We start from the raw sequence: 22501 nt of genomic DNA on the forward strand, positions 1-22501 counted from the left end.
GCTGAGCAACCCTTAGTACGTTCTACCCTCGTATTTATTACATTTCAATATTTTTGGCATGCCTCCGCATTTCCCCCGCGGAGTTTCCCGCTCCGCTTTCCCCACTTGTGTGTCGTGTCGCTAACTTTTTAAAAGCGGCGGCATGTCTGCCGGGCAGTGGTGCAAAGTTGAGGGCCACACTCGGAGAAACAGGGGTCACAGAGGATAGCAAACCCACTGCCCATAAACACGAACTCGTTTGCTGATCTTGAGTAGCTTTCAGGTGGAACATATCGTCATGAATTCGCGGTGGTACCGCAGTGCGTATGAGTAATTTGTGTGTGTGTTGATTACGTATACGTCGGTTGTTCTCAGTGCACCCTGCAGCGGGGTCACACTTGAAGCCATTTTCCAGGACCCGCAACCGGCGCCGTCGAGTATGCAACGCCGTTTCGTGTTGGGCTATAATTAAGTGAAATCCAGCCCGGAGCTAAAATTCAAATTTCGAACTTCGGCTGGCTGTTGCTATTGCTATTGTTATTGCTGTCTCTGCCTCTGTTTGACTTTCTTTCTTTTGGTCCGCGGCACTGGAAATGTGGGACTTTGCTTGAATAGAAATGGGCGTGGCCGCACTGGGCCCAATCCCGCTTTTCTTCCTGTCGCGGCTGTAACGTGTCTGCCTTTCCTGGGATCCTGGAGTCTTGGGGTCTTGGGGTCTTGGGGTCCCGGGGCCTAAGGGATTGGGTGGGGCGGCGGCTGAAGAAGCCAGAGACGAGCCGAAATGTAAAGAATTTCGTGCGAAAAGTTTTGGCCACTTTGCTAACTTGGCTCCAAAGCGACCGCAGCCAGAACAGAATTGCCTCGTTAAGCAGGGATTTAGTTGCACATGTAGAAACTGTGTATGCAACAAATCGATATTTTAAAATGGCTTTCTCGTTGTATAAGCGTAATATTTGAGTAACAACAACACCGTTGGAGTGCAAAGGTCATGTTATATGTACCTAGCGGACATACCAAAACTTTTCAAAAACTACATTATTTTCGCAAAAGGACTACTCTTCGTAGACGGTCTTCAAAGTGACAGACTACTTGCTATCCTGTAATTCTGTATGCTAAAGCCCAACTCGTATATCATTTAAGCCTCTCCCATTTCTTCGTGCTTTTCCAGGGGGAGTAGTTGGCCGTAGTAGTTTATATTTTCATTTCCGCAAACTTATCCATAGCCAATCTATATCCGTCCGCATTTGCATTCTTCGCATTTCCCGACGGCATCAGACGCTCCGTTCCACGGCTTTGGCGACCGGCGGCGTCTGAGTTAGGGCACCACTTCTTTCCCATCCCTCCTTTCGCCCGCCTCGTTTGTGGGCCCTCTTTTTCCGCTGCAAGCCAGCAAGCCAGCCCCCGCTCCTTTCGATGTCGTCACTCTGGCTGGTGGCAATCAGCTGTTCGGCTCCTCTTCGTCAGCTGTCGGCTGCTGCGGCGCCACTGCGCACGCGTCGCTGGAAGTCCGGCGGCTCTGTCACATGTTTTTCGAGCACGCTCAAGCACGAAGCGACGCGAACGGACACGACCACCTCTTCCAGTGTGCCAGAAAGAGCAAGAGCGAGCGGAAGGCGCGGCCGAAGGCGAGCCGACTCCTCAGTGTGTTAGTGTGTTTTGCGTGGAAGAGGAGGTGTGTGAGTGTCGGTGGCGGGTGTTGGGTGGGTGTGGTGGAAGTGCTAACGGTAACGGTCGCCTAGCGGTAACGGTAACGGGAACGACAGGCGCAATAGCAGAGAAGCCAGGAGACTCACATTCACAATCAGAATCAGAAACAGAAACAGAATCGGAATCATTGTCAAGACCCCCAGTCAACAGCAGTGCGACAGGAGAGTTGCAAAATCACAAATTAGCGAGAAATCAAGCGAAAAATCCACGAAATTCGAGAGAGCTGCAGCGGTAAATGCTAAGTGCGAATTACTAAATGCCAGCGCCCGAACCAGCGCCAATCAATCAATTAGGCCCAGTGGGGGTGCTACCACAGCCCCACCAGCAACAATACGGCCGGAGAGAGCAGCCGGGGACACAGTGACAGCGACGGAGATAGCGACATAGAGCGAGAGAGAGACATAGAGAAAGTGCAAGAGAGAGAGAGCGTGGCGGCAGGGACAGCAGTTAAAAATCAATATCCGTCTAAAGTTTATTTCGGTTTCGGTTCGGACACCTTGGAAACTTGAAGTTTCCCTAGCCGAAATTTCCATCGAAATCAATACAACCCAAAAAAAAAAAAAAAAAAAACTCAACGCCATTAACTTGCCAATCGCGTCCGCTTCGTGTTACAAATTTAAGAACGTTTTTCGCGAACGTAATCGTGTGTCCATTTTGTGCTAAGTCCGAACCATAGAGTTAACGAAGTAATCAACAGTTTACGAACAACTTGCTCCATCCATGCCGCGTGTGCTAGTTAAGCTGCAAACGCTGCAACCAGTCTAATCCGCACAGCTAATCCACGTCCAACCGAAAGGTGAGTACCGCAATCCCAAGTCGAGTGAGTGTGTGTGGATGAATGAGTGTGTCGTAGGTCAGAGCTTTCGTGCTTCATGATCAGCCAGGCAGCAGCTCTGCATGTTGCATGTTGCATCCGCAGCTGCATCGGCATCTTCATCTGCATCTGCATCCCAAGCCATGAATTTGCGGCACAGCAGGAGGCACTGCCACAAAGCTGTTCGAAATCCCTCGCTTGGATGCCTCGCGCTCAGCTGAGCGTTACACAAGCACACACAAGCGCAGACCGCAGCAAGAGTCAGCTGTTCGTATACCCGAGTCCATGTCCCCATCCCCATCCCCACCGCACTGCCCACAGCTCCCCATGGCGCCTGCCCCATGGAACAGCCGGCAAACCGACATTCGCACGAATGCCAAATCGATATCCCCCTCTGCCGCTGGCAGCTGTTTCCAGCTAGCAGTTCCACCGGTGGAAAATCAGATGGTCGGTGGGGGAGGCTACCGGTCGCTTCCATCACTTCCAGCCCAAATGGATCATTGAAAGCCGCTAGGAGATTTACCGGTGTCCATTGTGATCGCACTTATATTATATTATATTATATTATTTATATATGTACATATATGTATAACATTTATGATATACCAAATTAACGTTATGCATACACTATATATGTATGCATGTATTTGTTAAGATAAGTCATCGTTGACTGGATAGGGATCATGCTGAGTTTTCGGAAACGGACTGGAAATTACGTGATTTCGTAAGCGTTGAGCCGACTTCCCGTCGCACTCCGCTTTCCCGTTGTCCGATTGTCGAGCGATTTATTTTTCGATTCTTTGCCACTTGCAATCGCCGTTCTCCGAGTCTTTTGTGTTATTGACCAGCCACCGAAAACCGGCACCAACAGCTGACCACGCGTAAGGAGTCCAGAGCAAGTGCGTCCGTCAAGTTGGCTTCAGGAGTTGGGAAAAATCGACAATGACTTACGAAATACGGAGAGTGGGAGCTGGGGCACAGGGGCTGTGGGCGAGGGTCGCAACGATGCCGGTGCCATAAAGTGCCGGTACGGAGAAGCAAAGCGAGGCCCATAACCGCTAACTGGAAGCGGCGAGCCAGCAATTCCGCATCCGAAAGAACCCGAGTCATCCCTTGGACGCCACGAACCCACAAGCCGGCCCCAACGAAGGGCATCCAAGTTGCGAATACCCTTGCCGAGCGGGGTATTGCGGTAGTTAGATGGAACGTCACGAAGTTCCTTACCAAGTTAGAAATCAGCTACCGATGGGTACAAGATTTTGAGGTGCAAATATCTCAGCTCTGGACTGCCAAACTTTGGATGTGGGAGTGAATTAGGTGCATGGGTTAGATAAACACGGAAAGGGTATTCGATTCGGGTTGTGGAAAGGACTGTCGGCTTGGAAAGGAGCACAGCTGAGTGGAAAGAGCGGGACGGCGCTACGGGGAGCGACAGAGAGCGAGCGAGCGAGCCTGCGCCCAGCTGGAAGTTCCAATTGCGGCGGCAACGCAACTGGAGTTGCCGACAACTGAAACCGACTGCCGACGACTGTCGGCCGAGTGGCAAGTGGCAAGTGGCGTTGGCGTTGGCGTCGCTGCCCCACTGGCATCTTCGCTTCGTGGTGCACGATGGCTCGGGCCAAGAATCAGTCGTCGTCGAGCTTTCAAACCGTTTGCAGCGAGCGCCAGAGCAGCACCGCCAAGGATCCCTGTCCATCCAGTCGAGCCTGAAACTCCAGCCACAAACAGCCAAGAAGCAGCAGCAGCAGCAAGCAGCCGCGAAGCAGCAGCAAGCGAAAGCAGCAAGCAGAGAAAGGGACAGAGACAGAGGGAAAGAGAGCCAAAGTAAATTGGCCAGAAAGAAGTTTTTCTTTCGCCTAATTCTTTTTTTTCGCTGTGTGTGTGAGTGTGTGGAGTGGTGTGGCATGGTGTGCCATGGTGTGGCATGGTTGTGGTGTGCCCATTGATTGTGAACCTTTTTTTTTTGGTAGTGCACCTTTTTTTCTGTGGCTTCTTGCGGCTTCTTGCAGCAATGGTGGTATCACATAACCAACAGCACGTGCTGAGTGGGCACTTCCTTTCCGTCCAGTGAAAGCGCCGCTGCAGCCGGAGTTGCATCGATTATTCCGGTGCCGCTGGCCTGGGCTGCGATCAAAGGAACTGCTCCCGAAATAGCCGCCTCATCCAGCATTTCCGCACTCAGCCGGCGGGCAGGGAAAGTCGAGGACGAAGGCCCAGCCCGATCTCACCCTCCATGTGTGAAGTGCCGGCAGCTCCAAGAACGCAAAATTCAAAAATAACCAAAAAGAGTGCGATGAATCATCGCGGGCCTCGGATACGGCACTTCGTGCAACTCCGGCGCAATGGAGCGCGTCGCTTTTGGCCACGGGCACGCGACCAAACTGCAGTTTCTAGGGGAGAACCTGCAGGATTGCGCCAGCTGGGCGGCTCCCGCTCCCATACACATGCAGACAGACGTACGAGAAAGGAGTTCGTGCTAGCTGCTTTTTATAGTTATCGCCCCGGCAGGCTGAAACAGGCCCAAACACAAAGGGGGTGGCACGATGACGACGCCTTCAACGTCGCCGTTTCCATCGCCATCGTTGCCATGGAGCGATGACGACATCTTTCCTTCACTGCTGGCACATGGGGTGCAAGGGTTGATCAGTTCGTCATGAGGGGGGCTAAAAATTAATACTGCAGTCCAACGCTGATGGTTATAGTTAAGGACCATAAAAGTTATTAAAACTACAGTTTAGTTGCGGAAGAGGAAAGGTCGTAGCCTATTCGGTAAACACTTGTCCATCACTGTTCCTCGAGCCGTGATGGTAGCACTCATATGCCTTGCAGGAGTGACCAATGGTGGTACTCGACCTATAGTAAGCCACCTTTGCGTTCGTTGCTGCCGGTCTATACGATGTGTGCAAGGCGGCCAAAGTTCAATGGATTTTATGCGCTGTAACTCCGGCTGGGCTCCGCCCTCCTCTTCCTGTTCCTCTTCCTCCTGCCTCCTGTCTGTGCTGTGGGCCGTCTTTTTATAGCAGCTCCTCGGCTGTTTTCCTCGCCCGGATGCCGGCTGTCTGGCAGGTCCACCGGGAAGTGGATCGGGCGAAGCCAAGGAGGCAACTTGGGGAAGGGGAGCAACCGGGTGCTCCGAGTGGGGAAAGTAGTAGCCCTGCTCATAGATGGTGCGGTGTGAATGAACGGGATGAAGGGTGGAGGGTGGCGGGTGGCGGGTTCGCATGTATTCCCAAGCTAACCGGCTGACTCTGCTTTTTCTTTCAGATCCGACGATTGACGAAAAGGGTCGAACGGCAAACGCGAAGAAAGTTAAGAGATAACAAACTGAAGAATCGGGAGATAAAACATAAGAACATTTAAGAACAAAACAAAAATCGAATTTTCATGTTTAAATCGCAAAACCAAAATTATCGATAAAGAAATTAAAGGAAAACCAAAGAGAGAAAAACCAAATATAAAGTAAATTGCTACCAGTAAACGCTAGTCCAAATCTTCACTATATGAATATATGTATACTATATATATTTAACTAATAATACTTCAAGAGAACACGCCAATTGCCGCAACTTTACTCCAACCCGTAAAAAGCAAAGATTTCCATTAAACAAACGCAAAATACCAAATACCTAACAACACAGCTTCGAAGTGTGCACAATAACAAAGTAAAAAGTTATTAACCAAAACCAAAGAAAGACACCCAAATCAAAACCAAGACAAATTATTATTAAACAAAACCGAAAACCGAAAGACAATTAAGCAAAGTCGAAGAAAAACTGCGCCAAAGTCACGGCCAGCAAACACAAAGTACAACAAACAAACACAAACGCAAACACATACACAAGCAACAAGCAGCAAAAGCAACAGCAGTTGCGAAGTGAAGCGTTTCCACTGACCACGCCCACTCCCCGCGGCTGAGCAATCCGCCCCTTGCAGCAATTTTCCGATTTGGCAGCGCATCGTTTCCGAGAAATCTTGCGTGCGCCGGGAAAACTGAAGCGCCAGTGTCGGTTGGTTAACAAGAGAACACCCAGAGTATACCCTCTTTTTTTTCGAGTGTGCGAACCAGTTTTTTTTGTGTGTGACCCAAACCAAAGGCAAGAACAACAGCCACAACTGCACCAACTGTGATGGGAGATCAGCCAAAGGCAACGACAACCACCGGAGGAGCAGCTGGCCCAGTTCCTGAAGGCGACGCCGTGATGGCCACCACCAACCAGGACGCACTGGTCAAGGGCGCAGGAGACGGTCCTGCCCAAAACGCTGCTCAGGAGCCAGGACAGGCGGAGCACGGTGAGCACGGTGAGCCCGGGGATGCTGGCGATGGCGGCGACGATGGCGCCACCGATGCCGGGGCCAGCTCGCTGCCCCCATCCGAGATTGGTGGGCGAGCGCCCCTGGACACGGCCTGCTCGGACGCCGACGGAGGAGCCCCCTCCAGCCTGGCCGGCGGAATTGTGGGTCCGCCCAGCCCGCTCACCGGCTGCTACCTCCTCATCGTCCTGGGCGAGCCGCACTCCGAGGAGCACAAGGACAATATCTTGCAGCATCTGCTCAAGGGTGAGTTCAAGTCTTATATTCTTTACCTTATGTTGTTTCACACGGCCACGATTTCGACACCTGGGAGTGTGGAACATAACACGATGTTTGGCCTTTGTAATCTTGCAAGTGGAAAGTATTCAATGTTACTGTCCGACTTGCATAGGTTTGTTGATCCTCGATATTCAAGCAGAAAATTCGTGCCGCTTGTTTGCCAGTGAAATTTTCGAATTGGCAAAAAACCGAGGCCAAGAAAATATCATTGGATTAAATGCATATTGCGATGCGAGAGTAGAAAGTAAGGGAATGCAAATGAGGATTGGGAGTCCATGATTGAATGCCCATGGTCGCGGTCGCGGTCAAGCCTGGCCGATTCGCGTCGCGTGTCCCGTTTGGGCCCACACCACACACCACAAGCCCGTTTCAGACTCCCGTCTCCACTCCATTCCAATTAGGAGCGCTCCACCCACTCCGTCCAGCCTCTCCAGCATTTTCACACTTTGCTGGCCGCCGTCGTCTCGTCTGCTGCTGCTTCTAATTAGCAGGTGGAGTGGCTGGAGCGGGGCTGCGGATGGTGGATGTTGGGTAGTAGCTTCCACTAGCTGTTCCAGCTTCATCTTTCACTTTTCTCTGCCATGCTCCAACGCACAGATTCTGATCTGATAGTGAAAGGAAATAGGAGAGGTAATCTGCCATAGCCCCGAAAGAAACGATAGGCCATTCATTTGTGATACGATTTGGTTTGTTTGGTTAGAAGTATCTAATACCCAATCCCTGGAAGGGGATGAGAAATGAAAAGTGCTGACTCGTGGGTTCACTGTAAGGGGCTTGTCCCGGTGCGAAGCCTCCTTGCCACTAGCTGGTAGCCACTCCAATTACGCGCTGCCTGTTAATCGCGTTTCCATTTCCGTGCTCACGGACAGACCAGGTCAGTGCGCTCCACGTTCGTGTCCTGGTTGCTGGTTGTCGTGCTGGGTGCAAAGTCCTGTCCGCAAATTCAATCGGGAATGTCGCTGGTAATTCGATTTAAGCAAATTGCGCATGAAAGTATGCAGGCTTCTGATGCGAGGCTGCAGTGCACCCACTTTGCCGGTTTAATTAAAATCGAAAGCATACCCGCACCCAGAAACTGGGAGGCAGGACAAACAGAGGCGAATTGTTTACTTTTAATTGTATTAATTATTTTCATGTTGATTGCATTACAAACAGCAACATGCAAACAACAACGCCAGCTTCAGTAAAAAAAGGGCAATTGGGTCAGAGTTGTGAGCTCTGCGCCGCGTACAAATACAGATACAGATACAAATCCGGATACAGATACAGATACATATACAGGTGCAGATGCAGATGCAGTGCGCAGCAGACTGCAGATTATTAACAAATATTTGATTTATGCAGGCGACAAGCCGGAATGGCTGAATGGGAATGGGAACGTGACTAGGGAAAAGGGTAAACACCAACTAGCCCATCGGGAGCACGGAATCCCCCAGAATTCGTACGGTTGAGGATGTGCCATAATTGCCGGACACGAAACTGCTCCCACTCGTCCTACCACACGGAAATTGCAAAACTTTGCCCGTGCGACACCGAAAATTAGTCAGCAGCCGGAGGCGGGGATGTGGATTACCTGTAGGTTTAGCCACAGCTGGCAAAAAAAGGCTAAAAAAAAAATACTATTTGCTCAGCTCCGCGAGTGTGCACTGAACAAATAGCCGGCCAGTGGCGTGGAAAAAGGGGAACAAATGTGGCGGCCCTCTTTTTTAATTGATTTCAAAAGTGCGGCGGTAGTTCAGCGGAAGTCGAAGAATACAAAACACAAAAACTAGCCACATTGAATAGTTTATCCCATTGTCCTATTTTTCTGTCCCATCGATTGTTTGACTCCAATGACAAAAACCACAAAATGGATTTTGAGCCTTCTCCTCCAGATTTTTGTCGACTTCACTTTGCCGCTCCATGTTGATCGATTATATTGTAACAGCTATGTACGTGGCCCAACTGCAGTCGTTCTGCCTGGAACCTTACCGATTTCGAATCCCTTTTAATTAACTTAAAAATTAATCGATAAAAAAGAGTGACTTTCAAGGTCGGCCACTCGCGGAAGGGTAGGGAATCACATAACATTATTATGACAACTGTTGTCGAAAAAGGCCAAAGAGCAGAGGGTGGTGATGGGCGTGGCACGAAAATGTGTGTAGGCCCGAAAATCGATCAAATAAACGGGTAGACAGGGCAGAGACAAGCAGGCCAGGGAGGCCCGAGGCGAAGAAGACGCGTGACAAGCTTCGATTTTGTTGATATTTTTAGACGGACCCCGGGGAGGGGGATGGCTCCCGGGGGACTGAGTCCTCGGACTGCGTGACAATGGCCCGGGATACGACAGCTGGACGATGGCGCACCGGATGCCGTCGGCGGCGACAGAAATCTCTTCCCAGGGAACATGCTACGTGACCCTGTTGGTGCCATCCAAAGCCCCGAAAAGCTGGACACGTACAAAGTTTCGCTGACAATGCAATGACAGCAATTTCAGCTGCACTCACTTCACTGCTCGCAATGCAAAAGGGGAAAGACAAGCACTCTGCTGACAGCCAACTAAACCAGTACCGCTCGATCCCGAAGTGTGCGGCAGGAAAGGATGTAACTTTGCTGCATTTTGGGATCTTGCACAGAGTTCACTCGAATGCTTCAGCCTGGCCACGTATCATTGCCTACATCTAGGCAACTTACATACTTACGCAGTTAGCAAGCCTCGGAGATTCATTCGCTTATGATATTGTTGCGAATATAGTGTTGAGACAGCTTATACCTTGAGCTTCACCTCATGTTCACCACAGGCGTATGCGGCGTATACGCAATAATCGATTTTGAATAGAAAAACCCTTAGGAAGAAGTGGGGCGTAGTGCTGGGTGGCCATGTTGGTGGTGCACAGTGTACAGTGGACCGTCTCCGGCCAAGCCGAACCACACTTGCGTCATCAATCCGCACATAGACAGACGCACACACACACAGGGACGGACAGGCGGGGACATTAAAAATGCTTTTATTGCAAATTAATTGCTTTGAAGTGCATTGGAGGGCACCACACCAACATAGCCTGTTACACTTTCGTATGGTCACAGATCATGCGACGCACCCGTGGTCAGCCGCAGACCACGCCCAAACCCAGCCTGCCCCCTTGACCTCTGCCCTCTGGCCTCCGGGCCATGCCCTGTGGTCTGTTTTCTGTTTCTGGCCCAGCTCATGTTACGTTCGTTTCATTTTAATTAGTTTGCGCCCAGGTCGTTTCTGTTTCGCTTTGAGCTTCGTGATGAGCGTGTCATTAAATTTGCAATTTAATTTCTCATTATTCTAATGAGCAAATGCACGGCGAAACTGGAGAAGAACGACCGAATCGGAAAAGGTGTTCGAAAGCGGCGCTTGGCGAATCTTTAGACGATGCGGATTGCGCTGACCTTTGGCCCGAAAAAGAGTTTGGAAAAGGATTTGGCCGAGACGTGAGCTAATTAGCTGCTAACTGCTAACTGCTTGTTGATGGCCCGGCCCACTTGACCACAAAATTGAATTGTCCACACCAATGCGAAATTCATGAGCAACAACTCATGCGTTGGGGCAAGGATAAGTTGGCAGGATTAAGTGCCGCCGTGCAACTATCACTGCGGCATCTGATTCCCAAACACTTTTTGGCCCAAAGTTTCGGCCAACAAGAAGGAGAAAATAAAAGCCATTTCTGAGCGGCAATTTCATGAATTCTCTCAACTGCCTTGGCAATGCCGTAAAGAAAATGGTGTGCCCATAAGCCCCACGATCCAATTCCCAGTTTATACTACTCGTATTTATATACATATGTACGTTGTGTGTTTGCAAACTTGAGTAACTTTGGCCTCGTGTGTGTGGTAAGCAGGGCTTGATGTGTCATGGTTCGACATGGAGATACCCTCTGCGGTAAAAAAAAAGGAACTATAAAACTAGCGGACAGAGCTACCAGCTAGGAGCTTTCCATAGATATGACCTGACCAGCATAGCTGGGATGTGATAGCCAGTGCCTAATCCTCTCCTGCTGCCGGTGGATGGGTCAATGGACTGGCGGCCGAACAGGAATGTGAAATGTATGTATTGCCCGGCTGGCAGGCATTTTGCTTACAACTGCAAATGCTGGCGAAGAGTTGGCTGTTGCAAAGTGGGACGCTCCCAGCCATGGTCAGCTATAAAAATTCCTATCTCATTACATTTAAAGTGATATACAATTCGGCTAATGCAATTGGCACACGAACAAGACGCAGGACCAGCACCTGGGCGCTGAAGGAGGAGAGTGGAGTCGTGTGTGCCCACTCACGTAACTAAAGCCTTTCATTTTGATTAACGTGCCCTCGTCCTCACGGCGGCAAAATGGGTTTACGACCGCCAAAGAAACTGAAAACGGCTAAATGGGAAGGTGGCTCCGAGTCCAACTCGGACTTTGAGTCTTGCTCAGCCACAAAACTGCCGACTTGTGCACATCTTCGGACCCACTCACACTCACTTACTCACTCGCAACGTCGACAACGTGAAAATCATGAAAATTAATTGGCAATCTGGTCCCCGATCCATCCCCTCCATTTTCCTGCTCCTGCTGAGCTTGGCACAAATTAATGTGCCGCCATTTTGAATATTGCAGTGGAGGCTCCTGCTCCGTCTGGTTCCCCGCCAACTGCTTCATTCTGCGGAGCGTTGTATGCAAATGTTTGCTCCGCAACTCCAACAGAACTCCGAAAGTCCAATAGAAGTCGGTCAGGCGGAAGCACCTCGTGATTCACTCCACTCCGCCAGTGCCGACTTGGAGCTCTGCTAATTTCATTTGGCAGTGCAATCCGGCGGTTTCTATTTGAGTTTCTGATTGATTTGAACTCATTTGTTTGAGTTGGGCCGCGGTCCTGACTTACAAGCCCTGGGCAATGGGAGCAGGTAGCTCTGATTCTACAAGAGTCCCTGATTCTTAGGGCCAACTACAGAGCAGGAGAATGAGTCTTCTTTCGATTTACTACATTTGGTAGACGGGTAGACAGTTTCGGTTATGACTCCTCAATTATAGACCATGGATTCAACGCAGCCGCTTGTGCCATGGATTATGTGGAGCATAATTAATTGTCAACTGGCACTAATTTCCACCTGCGGCCGGCAATCTTAGCTGGAGTTGAGTTTGCAGCTGGAGACGTTGAGTATGAAGTATTGGAATTCAATCGGAGGCCGTAAAATCGTTTTGCGTAATAGCACGTATCTGGCAGATACATTACTGCCAGTTGCCTCCGTAAAAAGATTCAAAGTTGATTCCTTCGCCATTTTATGCACACATATTTCGTAATTTTATGGCAGCTGCTGCCCGTGTCCGTGGACCAGTCTAAACCGGAGGATGAGGCGGAGGAAGATATAGAGGATGAGGCGGAGGCTGGCTGTGGAGAGGTGCCATCGCCAGGGGTGGGCGGTGGTTGGCCATTTTCGTGCTGTGACTGCTGCAATTTTCGTTTGGCGCATTTGTGAAATTAAAAAGCTTCTTGCATCATTCTGGCCTCCTCCTCCGTCATCGCAGTCGTCGTCGCTCGCCAGCAATCCTCCCCAGCCCAGCGTCCCCGGTCGTAGTCATCAAGTGATTTGTTGGTCGCTTGCCAAGTGCAGCTGGTGACACTCGCATCCCACGGCCACATGTTCTGCCGGGCAGATGATGGTCGGGGGCAAGGAACGGCGGACCATGACTTTGAATCGGTTCTTTAATGAGCTCCTCCAATGAGCTGGGCATTAATGGATCACAATTGGTATGATGACAATTTACCAGCAAATCTGCGTGACTCTCGCAATCTTTTGTATTGGCTGTGAGTAATTTTGCTGATGTTGCGGAATGGTGGAGAACCAAGCTAAATGTCGAGAAAACCCTTTCTTCTTGAAAACCCTCTTCTCCCTTGCAGCTGAACGCGATGTTAACGCAATCTGATTTATACGTACTTTATTCACGCTCCTTATTTATGAGCCCACTGCCTGCCATTTTGTTAACCGCTTGCAAAGTCCTGCAAAGTTATGTACATTTCATTTATTCATGACTCTCGCACATAAAGTGGCGCCACCAATGCCAAAGCGCTTTATTGATTGGCTTGGGCGCTAATTGGGCGTGGCAAAGTTGAGATTGACTCGGTAAATGCATTTTGCCACGTATTAAATGGCAATTAAACTTCTTGCGGCCAAAGTAGTGCATGTTTTTGGCGCAGAATGCCGATATATATTTTACGTAAAGTGTTTATTGCTTTTCAAAAGTAAGTGTCCCTTAATTTTTCTTTTTTGGTTAGAGGGAATGAGAACATGCATAGAATTTTCAATTTCCTATCTGCCACTGGGAACGATGAAATTTTGATCACGACAAGAGCCCGCCTCGCTCCTCATCTTTCCTTGGCCCCATCCCTTCTCTACCAGTTTCCCGAGCCCTCGGCATGTGAGTGGTGTGCTGGTGAGCTTGGATCCAATTTGTCGCCTTGCCTGGGAAAATTGCGAAAAATCGTTGACAAATTGCATTTGAGACGCCCTCTTCCCCTCGCTGACTTTTTACCTTTTCGTGTCCGCATTAGCTCTTCTCCCTCTCCACTCACCCCTCTCCGCTCGCCCCAAGCCCCTCGATTTCCCTTGCTATCGCCCAACGTTCGCTCAATACAAATTCATTTCGATTCAATCTGGCATCACCTCAGACTCAAAAAGGCGTTTCAAATGCTTTTTATTGCCCTCATGGCTAACGCTTTCTTGCCGACTTTGTATACCTGTGTGTGTGTTGTGTGTGGGCGTGGCAGATAAGACTCGGAAGTGGCACGGTTGTCCATTGTGTGCGAGGCGATATGATGAAACCTCCTACTCCTCCTCCTCCTCCTCCTCCTCGTAGAGAACTAAGTAGTCAGCCATGAAATTGGAAATCCATAATGGTCGAGCTCATGAAAGGACCACAAATGTGCATATGCCTTTGATGCACCCTTTGTCGACTTGTGAACTATTGTGCACTTTATGCGAATATGGAGAGTACTTCGGATGTTATGGGTTTGGAGTGCGGACAGCGGATTGCGGAGCTATAACTCGATGGGAGCGGTTCACTCCCAACTGCTACGATGCGATGCAAATATTTGATTACAAGCTGCAATTATTGGGAAAGCGAGTGGTATCATGCTGGAAATTGATTTAGCTTATGCGTTTCCTTTCGGCAAACATTGCGAATATTTGCCGGGTAAACAGAAGATTGAAATCAAATAAAATCAATTAGAACGTATTTTTTGCAGTGGAAATAATTACAGTTTTCTTGTACTCATATACACTGCCTATCAATTCAGAAGCGATTAAAAAGGAAATATTTGATTCCTTTCACCTAATTGGTTGTTCACATGGAGTGGCGTAAATATTGAATCCCATAAATAATTAAATGCTTATGATTCAAGTGGCATTCAATCCGCCGTCAGCATCGCAAACACGTCCTTCGCCGATGAATCGCCATTATTATTGACTTTTTGATGGCATTAAAGGATAAGCCCGGCAGCTCAAGCGCCATATGAGCCATATGAGAGCTCCAGTTGCCATGTCGCTCGTTGGGAAATGCTGGCAATTATGCAATTAGTCACAAACAATTAGGATCGGTGAGGCAGGGAGGCGGTTCCCTCGGGGCGTGGCACCCACAGGTGCAACTAGCTCAGTTTCCAAAGCACAATTAAACAGGAGTTGCAAATGCTAATTGATTTAAACAAGAAGGGGCTGTGAATTGGCTCCAAACTTGTCAGACCTCAGCATATCCATTATATAGCTACTAAAGTAGTTAGTTTGGCGCCACCTTTCGAGGAGTGAATATGCTATATGCTGATCATGGCTGTTTGCTGTTTGCTGTTGGCACAAGAACCCCAACCATGCACGCCTCATTCTGTGCGAGTTGAACTCGAATAATGGAAATTGCATGTCAGACCCCGAGGGTATCTGCGTATCTGGCGGATAAACTATTTTTAGCCGTCTTTGGTAAACTTGAAATCCGAGGGATGCGCGGGTCGCGCTTATTCCCGCCTGTCATACGCAAAAATCCTGCATTCGTGCGGATCGCGGACGAACACAAATTTATATTTAGCTGCTCGCGGAAAATGCTGCACTTGCAGCGGGAAATCTTTTTCGTGGCAACAACACACACACGCACACATACACACCCGCGAACTCATGTGCAGTCATTGTGACAGGCGCAAGTCTGTGTCAGAAATGTTGCCTTTTTTCGACTGGCGGCTCCGCTTCTATTTTTCACTCCCTCCGTTGGCAGTAAAATCGAAGAAATATAAACAAACTGAGGTGACCCGGGCAGCTACGAGTAGATAGGCAGGCAGTGGGGACGGACAGGGGGATACGGCGGCAGTCGTGACATGTGGCAGGAGATAAAGTACGATATGAAGTGAAGGGAAGGGATTGTCCACCCCATGCCATTCCACTACCGCTGCCATCCCACCCTACCCGAAGTGGCTCCACTCCTCTGGGCGCCCAGCGATGTTTTCTGCAAGGGATCGAGGGAGTAAGGGAGGCAGGTGGCGTAGGGAAATGCTGCCCGGCGAGAATGAGTCCTACAATCGGATTGCAATGCGAACTGTGAGCTGCTCGTAGTTTCCCATTCGGCAGCACTCGAATACCTCGCATTGCACTACTTAGAGTTGTGTAGTTCTGCAATTGATTGACCCTACACTTGCGCAGGATAATCAACCCAGGGTATACCGAAAAACCCATCAGATATCCCACAATTAAGGCTTCCACATAAGGAGCTCTTGGCTCCTGCAAGGGTATGTAGCTGTCCTCCTCGTCGCTGGCTTTTCTGACAGGAGCAGCACAAATCTCGCCCAGCGGGAAGCCGGGGTGCGCTATGAATGACCCTGGGGCGCAGCGGGTGGAAGAAAGGATTCGAGAAATGAAAGCTCTGCAGAAGAAGAGACGTCTCACCCGACCCACGCGTGCGGTGATAATAGAATTTCATTTTCGGGCAGATGTCAGGATACAGCCCACAAGGGCTGCCAAGCTGCCCCCGCCGAATGCTGCAACCGCACGTGGCAGGAAAACATTCATGAGCAATTTATGCAGGGTTATAAAATGCTAAAAGAGTTCACTCGCCGCCGCCCCACCCCCTTGTCGCCTAGATCTGCTTTCCTTCCATTCGGTGTGGTGTGTATTGGACGAATCGATAAAGTGACATAAATTATGCGAACCTCGCTCGCACATCCTCCGACGCCCCTCCAGCGCTAACCCCCTCATCCCGGCCATTCTCGGGCTTTGTCAGCCAGTGCAATGGTCGTATTTCTATGTCACACCAGCCATCGGAAAATTGGTTAGTTCTGGCCACCTTACCAGCAGTTTCACGAATTTGCGCATTTGTATTTCATATTTGGCCAGAAGATACTCCGTCTCCCCTCCGCTGTCCCATTCTATTTGTCCTGGCTGGTCGTTTGGCTGGGTCCCCACACACGCCTGGCGGCTGTCTATAAACATTGATTAGCCATTAGGGGGAACAACACTTCAAAATATATTGCGCATTCGTCATGTATGCCAGGAGTGGGGACAGCAGAAGAGGCACGACGGCAGGAGCGACCAGCGTTGGACATGACTCAGCAGTGGAACCGATAGTGCCGCAAATATGAGGAGCACAAGATTACCGGGAGTGAGGACAGGGACCATAATACGCATGTGACGCATGTCCTAATCACATGACGCAATGCTCCGAGACGCAATGGAATGGCCGAGAAGTGACCACCAGGCTATGAATTAAGCAAATTTAAGTTGGCCCACTGCTAGGTGATCGCTTTGTTGACCTCGTTTAAAGGGATACTGCCTTAAAGCGCCCACTTCCCACTTTGTCTGGGCCCTGTTCCAATTAATTACGGCTCTTATCAGGATATACATATCGCTGGCTGCGCAAAAACATCAACAGCGTGTCCGGTGTGGGATGTGGGTATGTGGAATGTTGGATGTTGGATATTCGATGGTAGATGTCCTTGTCCGTGTCCGTGTCTTTGTGTCTCGGCTCATCAAGCTCGCTTATCGGCACGGGGCAATCAGGCGCAGCATTGTTCTCGCTGCCTCACTGCCCTCCCATTGGCACTCCTGCCCTGACCTGGTCCGCATCCTCGAGCTGTCACAACAAAGGATTCGCTGCGTTCCGAGTAGCCGGCTATTTGCTGCGGCTCGTTTACTTAACTTTCGATTCGCTTTAATTGTTATTGCCTCTCCTTGCCAGTTTTCCACTTTTGGCCCAACCGAGGGGTATCCCGGTCCCCACTATTCGCCCACTTGGTTGGCTGTTCTTCAGCCGCAGTTCATCGTCTTCCGACCCATGCTCCTGCTCCTGCTTTGCTCCACTTCTGCTGCCGCTTGAAGATTCATCATCATCTCGAGGCTGTTCTTCCTTGCCGTCCACTTCACTCAATACGCAATTAATGGGCGCAAGTGTTTAATTTCTTTTTAATGTGTTTATTATTCATTTCCAAACATTTAGCCCCTTTTCGTCAGCCGCCCCTCCAACAGTTGCACTTTCTGCCGCCCTCTTTCCGAATCTGAACCAGAGTCTGGAGTCTGGAGGGTAGATGTTGGAGGGCAGATAGTGGCGGAGGGACTGAGGGTTCGGTAAGGCCGGAGAAGAAGCGCATTCATTTGGCTATGCAAACTTTTTCAACGCGCTTTTCTGGCTTCAAGAGCCTGGCAACAACGAACGAGCGAACAACGTCAAGTGGCTTTTTAGCTACATCAGAATCAACACAGCTCCTCCTCTTCCTCCTCCTTCTCCTCCGGCTCCCTGCCCGCCCCTCTACATCCAGAATGGCTTTTAGAGGGGGCACAGAATTATGCAACTATACTATGGTGCAAACTAAAGGGAAACGCAAGGGGAACGCTGCGCAAGCCACAGAGGCGAGGCGAGACGCCTATCAGTAATCATCCGTAGCACGCGGAAGCGGCGTCACATACGTAGGTGTCGCCAGGATATCTGTGAGGTGGTATCTGTCCTCCGGGGCTTCGGAGGACGTGCCACCATGGAGGCCCGCAGAACCCAGGTCTCCGGACACAGGAAACAGGTGTCTGTCTGACACGGCTCTGCATTCGATTACCTGGCTGTCGGGCGCTCAATCGCAGCGAGTGCACTTTGCAATGAGTCCAAATCGAAATAAAAAACAGAACCACTGGGCCTGCGGCTCTGTGATGGAGTAGATCATGCGGTTCTGGATTATGAGCATGATGAATGCTGGCGTCCTCGTGTATCGTCAATGTTTCGGTACCCTAAGCAGCGGAAATTGGTCACGTCCTTGATTTACCTAACTGTTGTGTATGAGGTGTATGTGTATGTGTTGTGGAGCTCGAGCCCTGTGCCATTTGTACTTCAGCGAGGGCGAGTGAGTGGCTGGCGGAACTAAGCCAAAAATTAAATATAAATAAATAAATAGGCACCGAGTTTGGCCCTGGCAGCGGGCAAATTGAAGACTCACTCAAAGGTATCAACGCACAAATAATAAATGAGCACTGTCGTGGGGAGAGGGGCGAGGGGCAAGCGGCGATGGTCGAGGCTAAGTCGGAGGTTCTGACCTGAACTCGGATTAGGATTCGCCTTCGGACTTGGATTCGGATTCGGATTGGCATTCGCATTCGCAGTCGGCTTCTGTTTCTGTAGCGTTTCCGCCGCTGTCTTTCGCCTCCGTCTGAGTGGCTTCATTCGCTCGATGATTGCTCAAGAGAGCAGGACAACTAGTGTTGGGAGGAGGGTCCATTCGCCTACATCCTTGCCATATATACACACATATACATATATGCTGGCGTCGCATATCCTGGGCGCTTCCTCATTATTTTTGTGCAATCGCTGTAGGCGCTTTGACTGCCGTCTGCTCCTTTCTGGGCTGCCAACGCTTTATTCTTTGCTTTCCCTTTTGTTTGCCCACACAATGTCCCGATCCTGCCTGAATCTGGCTTTATATATATATGATGTATGTATAGTGCGAGTGGGCGTGTGCGGGATGGGTGAAAAACTGTTAAGACTTTGCATTTTGTGCCTCGAGTTTACTTTTTTCAGCCGCTTTTGTTGCTGTTACCAGCCATTTGTGCAAATTGCTGCAGTGAGCGGTGAAAGGCGGCAGGCGAAAGGGTAATATTGTTATATTTTTCTGGCTTAGGCTCAAGCCAGAGCTTCCTCCGCATCCTCCGCGTCCTCATCCGTCTCCTCCTTGTGGGCTGATGATCTGAAACCATCTGCCATTCAATGATATTCCATGCCGCGGAAAGTGCTTCATTTGCATCCTACGGCGGAGGCATAAAAATGAAAGTTAAGCACTCATTAAGGCATCGTTTGAATAAGTTATTCACGACAACGACGCCAGGGTCTTCGGGGGTTCATTAAATTTCCAAGGAGCTTAGGGATAATTTACAATCTGTCAGATCTGCGAGGCATCTAGACGTGGCAGGCGAATGGAAAGTAGGGGACCTCTCGGAGCCCCTTAAACCTGTCACGTAGGGCTTAAAGTCTGAGCTTCAAGGTGCCCCAAAGGTAATTTGATTCATTTTTCCGCACACACCTGGTCCTGTCCCTCGATCTTTTTATGCCACACTGCATCCGCATAAACACAAATTTGCCCACACACACACACAGCTAGAGGAAAACTATTGAAAATTCGGAAAAGTGGTTGGAGCATGAAAATGATGAAAGGGCAGGGCCATTCGGTTGGGCTTGTACTTGTACGTTGAAAGTCCGACTGCTGACTTAATTTGTTGACTAAATGACATAATATCAAAAGTCCAGCGCAGTCCAGTTCAACATGGCGTATGCGTAATGGATCCCACCCGTTTTCAAACCAACCCACCCTCGGCAGCTCATTTATCAAAACGGCGAATTGCCAACCATTCACAGACGCTGTGCATAATTACACACAACTAATGTGTGAGTGATTAATGGCCCCTGGGACAACGGACCAGCCACTCATCGTTTATTCACCCAGTCATGTGCGTAGTGCAAGGCTACAGTCGAAGAGCTAACTATATAACTAGCTAACTAACTAACTAACGTGCCACATCCTTACTGATCTTCTTTATCACTTTGTTTCCTTGCAGGATTCCTCTCCTGGGACGTTTCCGATTGTCACGTCGATTTGGAAGAGGAGCTCAATACAATTACACAGCATGCGCCCGAGGGCGAGGAGGCTCGTCACGGTAAGTCCAAGTTGACTACGTCATCTGCAAAACAGCTCCAATTAGCGAATCCAATCGTGGCACTCGGAGATCATCGAATTCGGATCGCATCAGGCAACAATGGCAAATGTGGCAAATTACAAAACTTATTCCAGCGAATTATTAGGACAATTGTCTCCGCACAACAGCCAAAGGGCAGCGGGGGGAGTTTGGTGGCCAGGGGGCATGGGCCCGGATAAACAACAATTGAATGCACAAAGCCGAAAGCTCGACGTTTTCATGCTTTGTTGTTTTGGCTTTTGTGATGAAGCCGGCCCAAAAGCAGCTGCCAAACGAGAGGCTGTATTTTCATTTGTCCAAGTGCAACAGCAGCAGCTTCATCGTCGTCCTCATCCTCATCGCCATCACCATCACCATCATCATCGTCATCATCATCGACAGGAGCAACAATAAGCTGGCTGACGGGTCTGTTGTCTTTGCGGATTAGGCTAAAACGATGTTGAAGCTCACTCAAGTGGCTGCCACTGCATCAACCAAGTCCCGCTTCCGCGCTCTTCGCGGCTCTATTTGCCCCCTTTGTTGACTCGCACTGGAGATGATTGGGATTTTCTTCCTCCCACCCTCCTGTAGTTCTTAAAAGCCGCCCTATTTGATCAAAATCCCGCAGTCTGAGTACTCACAGATTGCGGCAATGGTTTCTTCCAAGCATTAAACTGCGACCTTCTACCTTGAAGTTTTCCGTGCTGTGCAGCAACTTGAAAACATGGTAGCGATCTAAAACTATGAAAGTAGTATTAACGTAGTAGTTCCTTTCCTCTAGGTGTCCAATATGTTATTATAGTTTTCGAAATGCAAATACAAATTTCTATGATTTCTCGAGCCCAGCTTTGAATGCCAGCATGAAAGAACTCACCTTGGAGGGCATTATTCTCCAGCGACAATGAAACGAAAGTACGTTTAAAAGGACTGGAACTTGGCAGTGATAAGGCGCGTTCTTCTTCTTAGCAGGCCTCTCGTTCGACGGCACCGCCGATGGCGATGGCGATGCCGAGGCGTTGTCCTTGAAGGACATGCTAAGTGCAACACCTGCGCTGAATGCCCTCCATTTAGCCATTGTCCGGATGGGGAAAAGTTGGCAACGACAGCGGGCCTTCCATTTTCCATTTGCTCTCGCAATCGCATTTTGTTTGCGTTCCCTCCTCGAAACTACTCAAACAAAATTCTGAAGTGGCGCCGCCACAGAGCGGTCCAAAGCCCAATAATGATGGTGCAACAACAGCCATAAGCATACCCAGAGTGCCGCCAGGGCAGCCGGAAAAACTGGAGCCGGATGGTGGCCGGTGCACTTGAGTCGCGATTGAGAACACAGAATGCACTGAATGCTCTCGCTTCGCTTGGCGCATTGTACTCGCCCAAGATCCCCATTGGCGCGCTGGATGAAAAGAGGAATCCAGGCAAAGGGCCGATGGTGTCCAAATTGTCCACCTTCCTGCGTGGATGCCTTCAAACGACTGTTACTTCCTCCCCACCACCAGTCGGTCACAAGCACCTAGTTTATGTACCCACCCATCTCCTGGCTTCTCGACGTGCATGTCCAAAGTTTGCCACAGGTCTGGACACTGACTGACCCTCAGTCCCACCAGAAACGCTCCCCTTAGTGCTCCATGCAGCTAAAGTTTCGGAGTGGGACGTTAAAAGTTAGCTGACTTTTAAAGTGCAGCCTATCAGGAAAACGCTCCCTCGAGTTCCAGAAGTGATGATCCAACTTGGGTGGGGAAAGTTGACGAATCGCTACTCTCCTTTTTGCTTGCCTTCCTGGGTTAAGACCAAGGCCTGCTCTGCATTCCGGCGATCCTCCCGCTCTTTACCTACCATAGTCATACTTGTACTCGTACTTGACTCAGCACGCTCTGCGGATTATCTGGGGATTTAGACACATTCTTATCGTGCCTAAGCCAAAACCCACATAAGCAATCAAAGGACGGGCTGATGAGATGAGGGGCCGTGCCACAATAGAACACCCAAGCCTTATCCCGAACCGACCCGAGCAGCAGACCCAGCCCAACCTGTAAAGCCATACAAATTCTTGAGATAAAACGCATGCAAAATTGATAGAAAGATAGAGTCCGTCCGTGCCGAGGACGTACGAGTGCACACACAGGGAGCCACTGCTACTGCTAAGGAAAGTGAGTGGGAGTCACGCACACAGGCGTGTCCACAAGGCCGTATTGACAATGGGCAATGGGTAATGGGCATGTGTGTCCTGAGGCCCTGGTTTTTGTTGTTGTGTGGCT

General features: G+C 49.8%; 1 protein-coding gene across 4 annotated transcripts in view; it reads left to right on the top strand.

Moving 5' to 3' along the window:
* LOC6724865 (microtubule-associated protein futsch) overlaps positions 1 to 22501 on the top strand; it is a 54933-nt gene that overhangs the window by 10117 nt on the left and 22315 nt on the right. For 2 of the 4 annotated variants that reach the window (XM_039297135.2, XM_039297138.2), the window contains exons 1-3: positions 1674 to 2482; positions 5765 to 7057; positions 20130 to 20228. In XM_039297135.2, the coding sequence (XP_039153069.1) occupies positions 6628 to 7057; positions 20130 to 20228 (529 nt within the window). In that variant the 5' untranslated portion in view covers positions 1674 to 2482; positions 5765 to 6627. Of the gene's footprint in view, positions 1 to 1673; positions 2483 to 4045; positions 4325 to 5764; positions 7058 to 20129; positions 20229 to 22501 lie in introns of those variants that run through there. The other 2 variants (XM_039297136.2, XM_039297137.1) reach the window with 2 other exon arrangements.

This window comes from Drosophila simulans, chromosome X, assembly GCF_016746395.2.
Source record: "Drosophila simulans strain w501 chromosome X, Prin_Dsim_3.1, whole genome shotgun sequence".
Lineage (NCBI taxonomy): Eukaryota > Metazoa > Arthropoda > Insecta > Diptera > Drosophilidae > Drosophila > Drosophila simulans.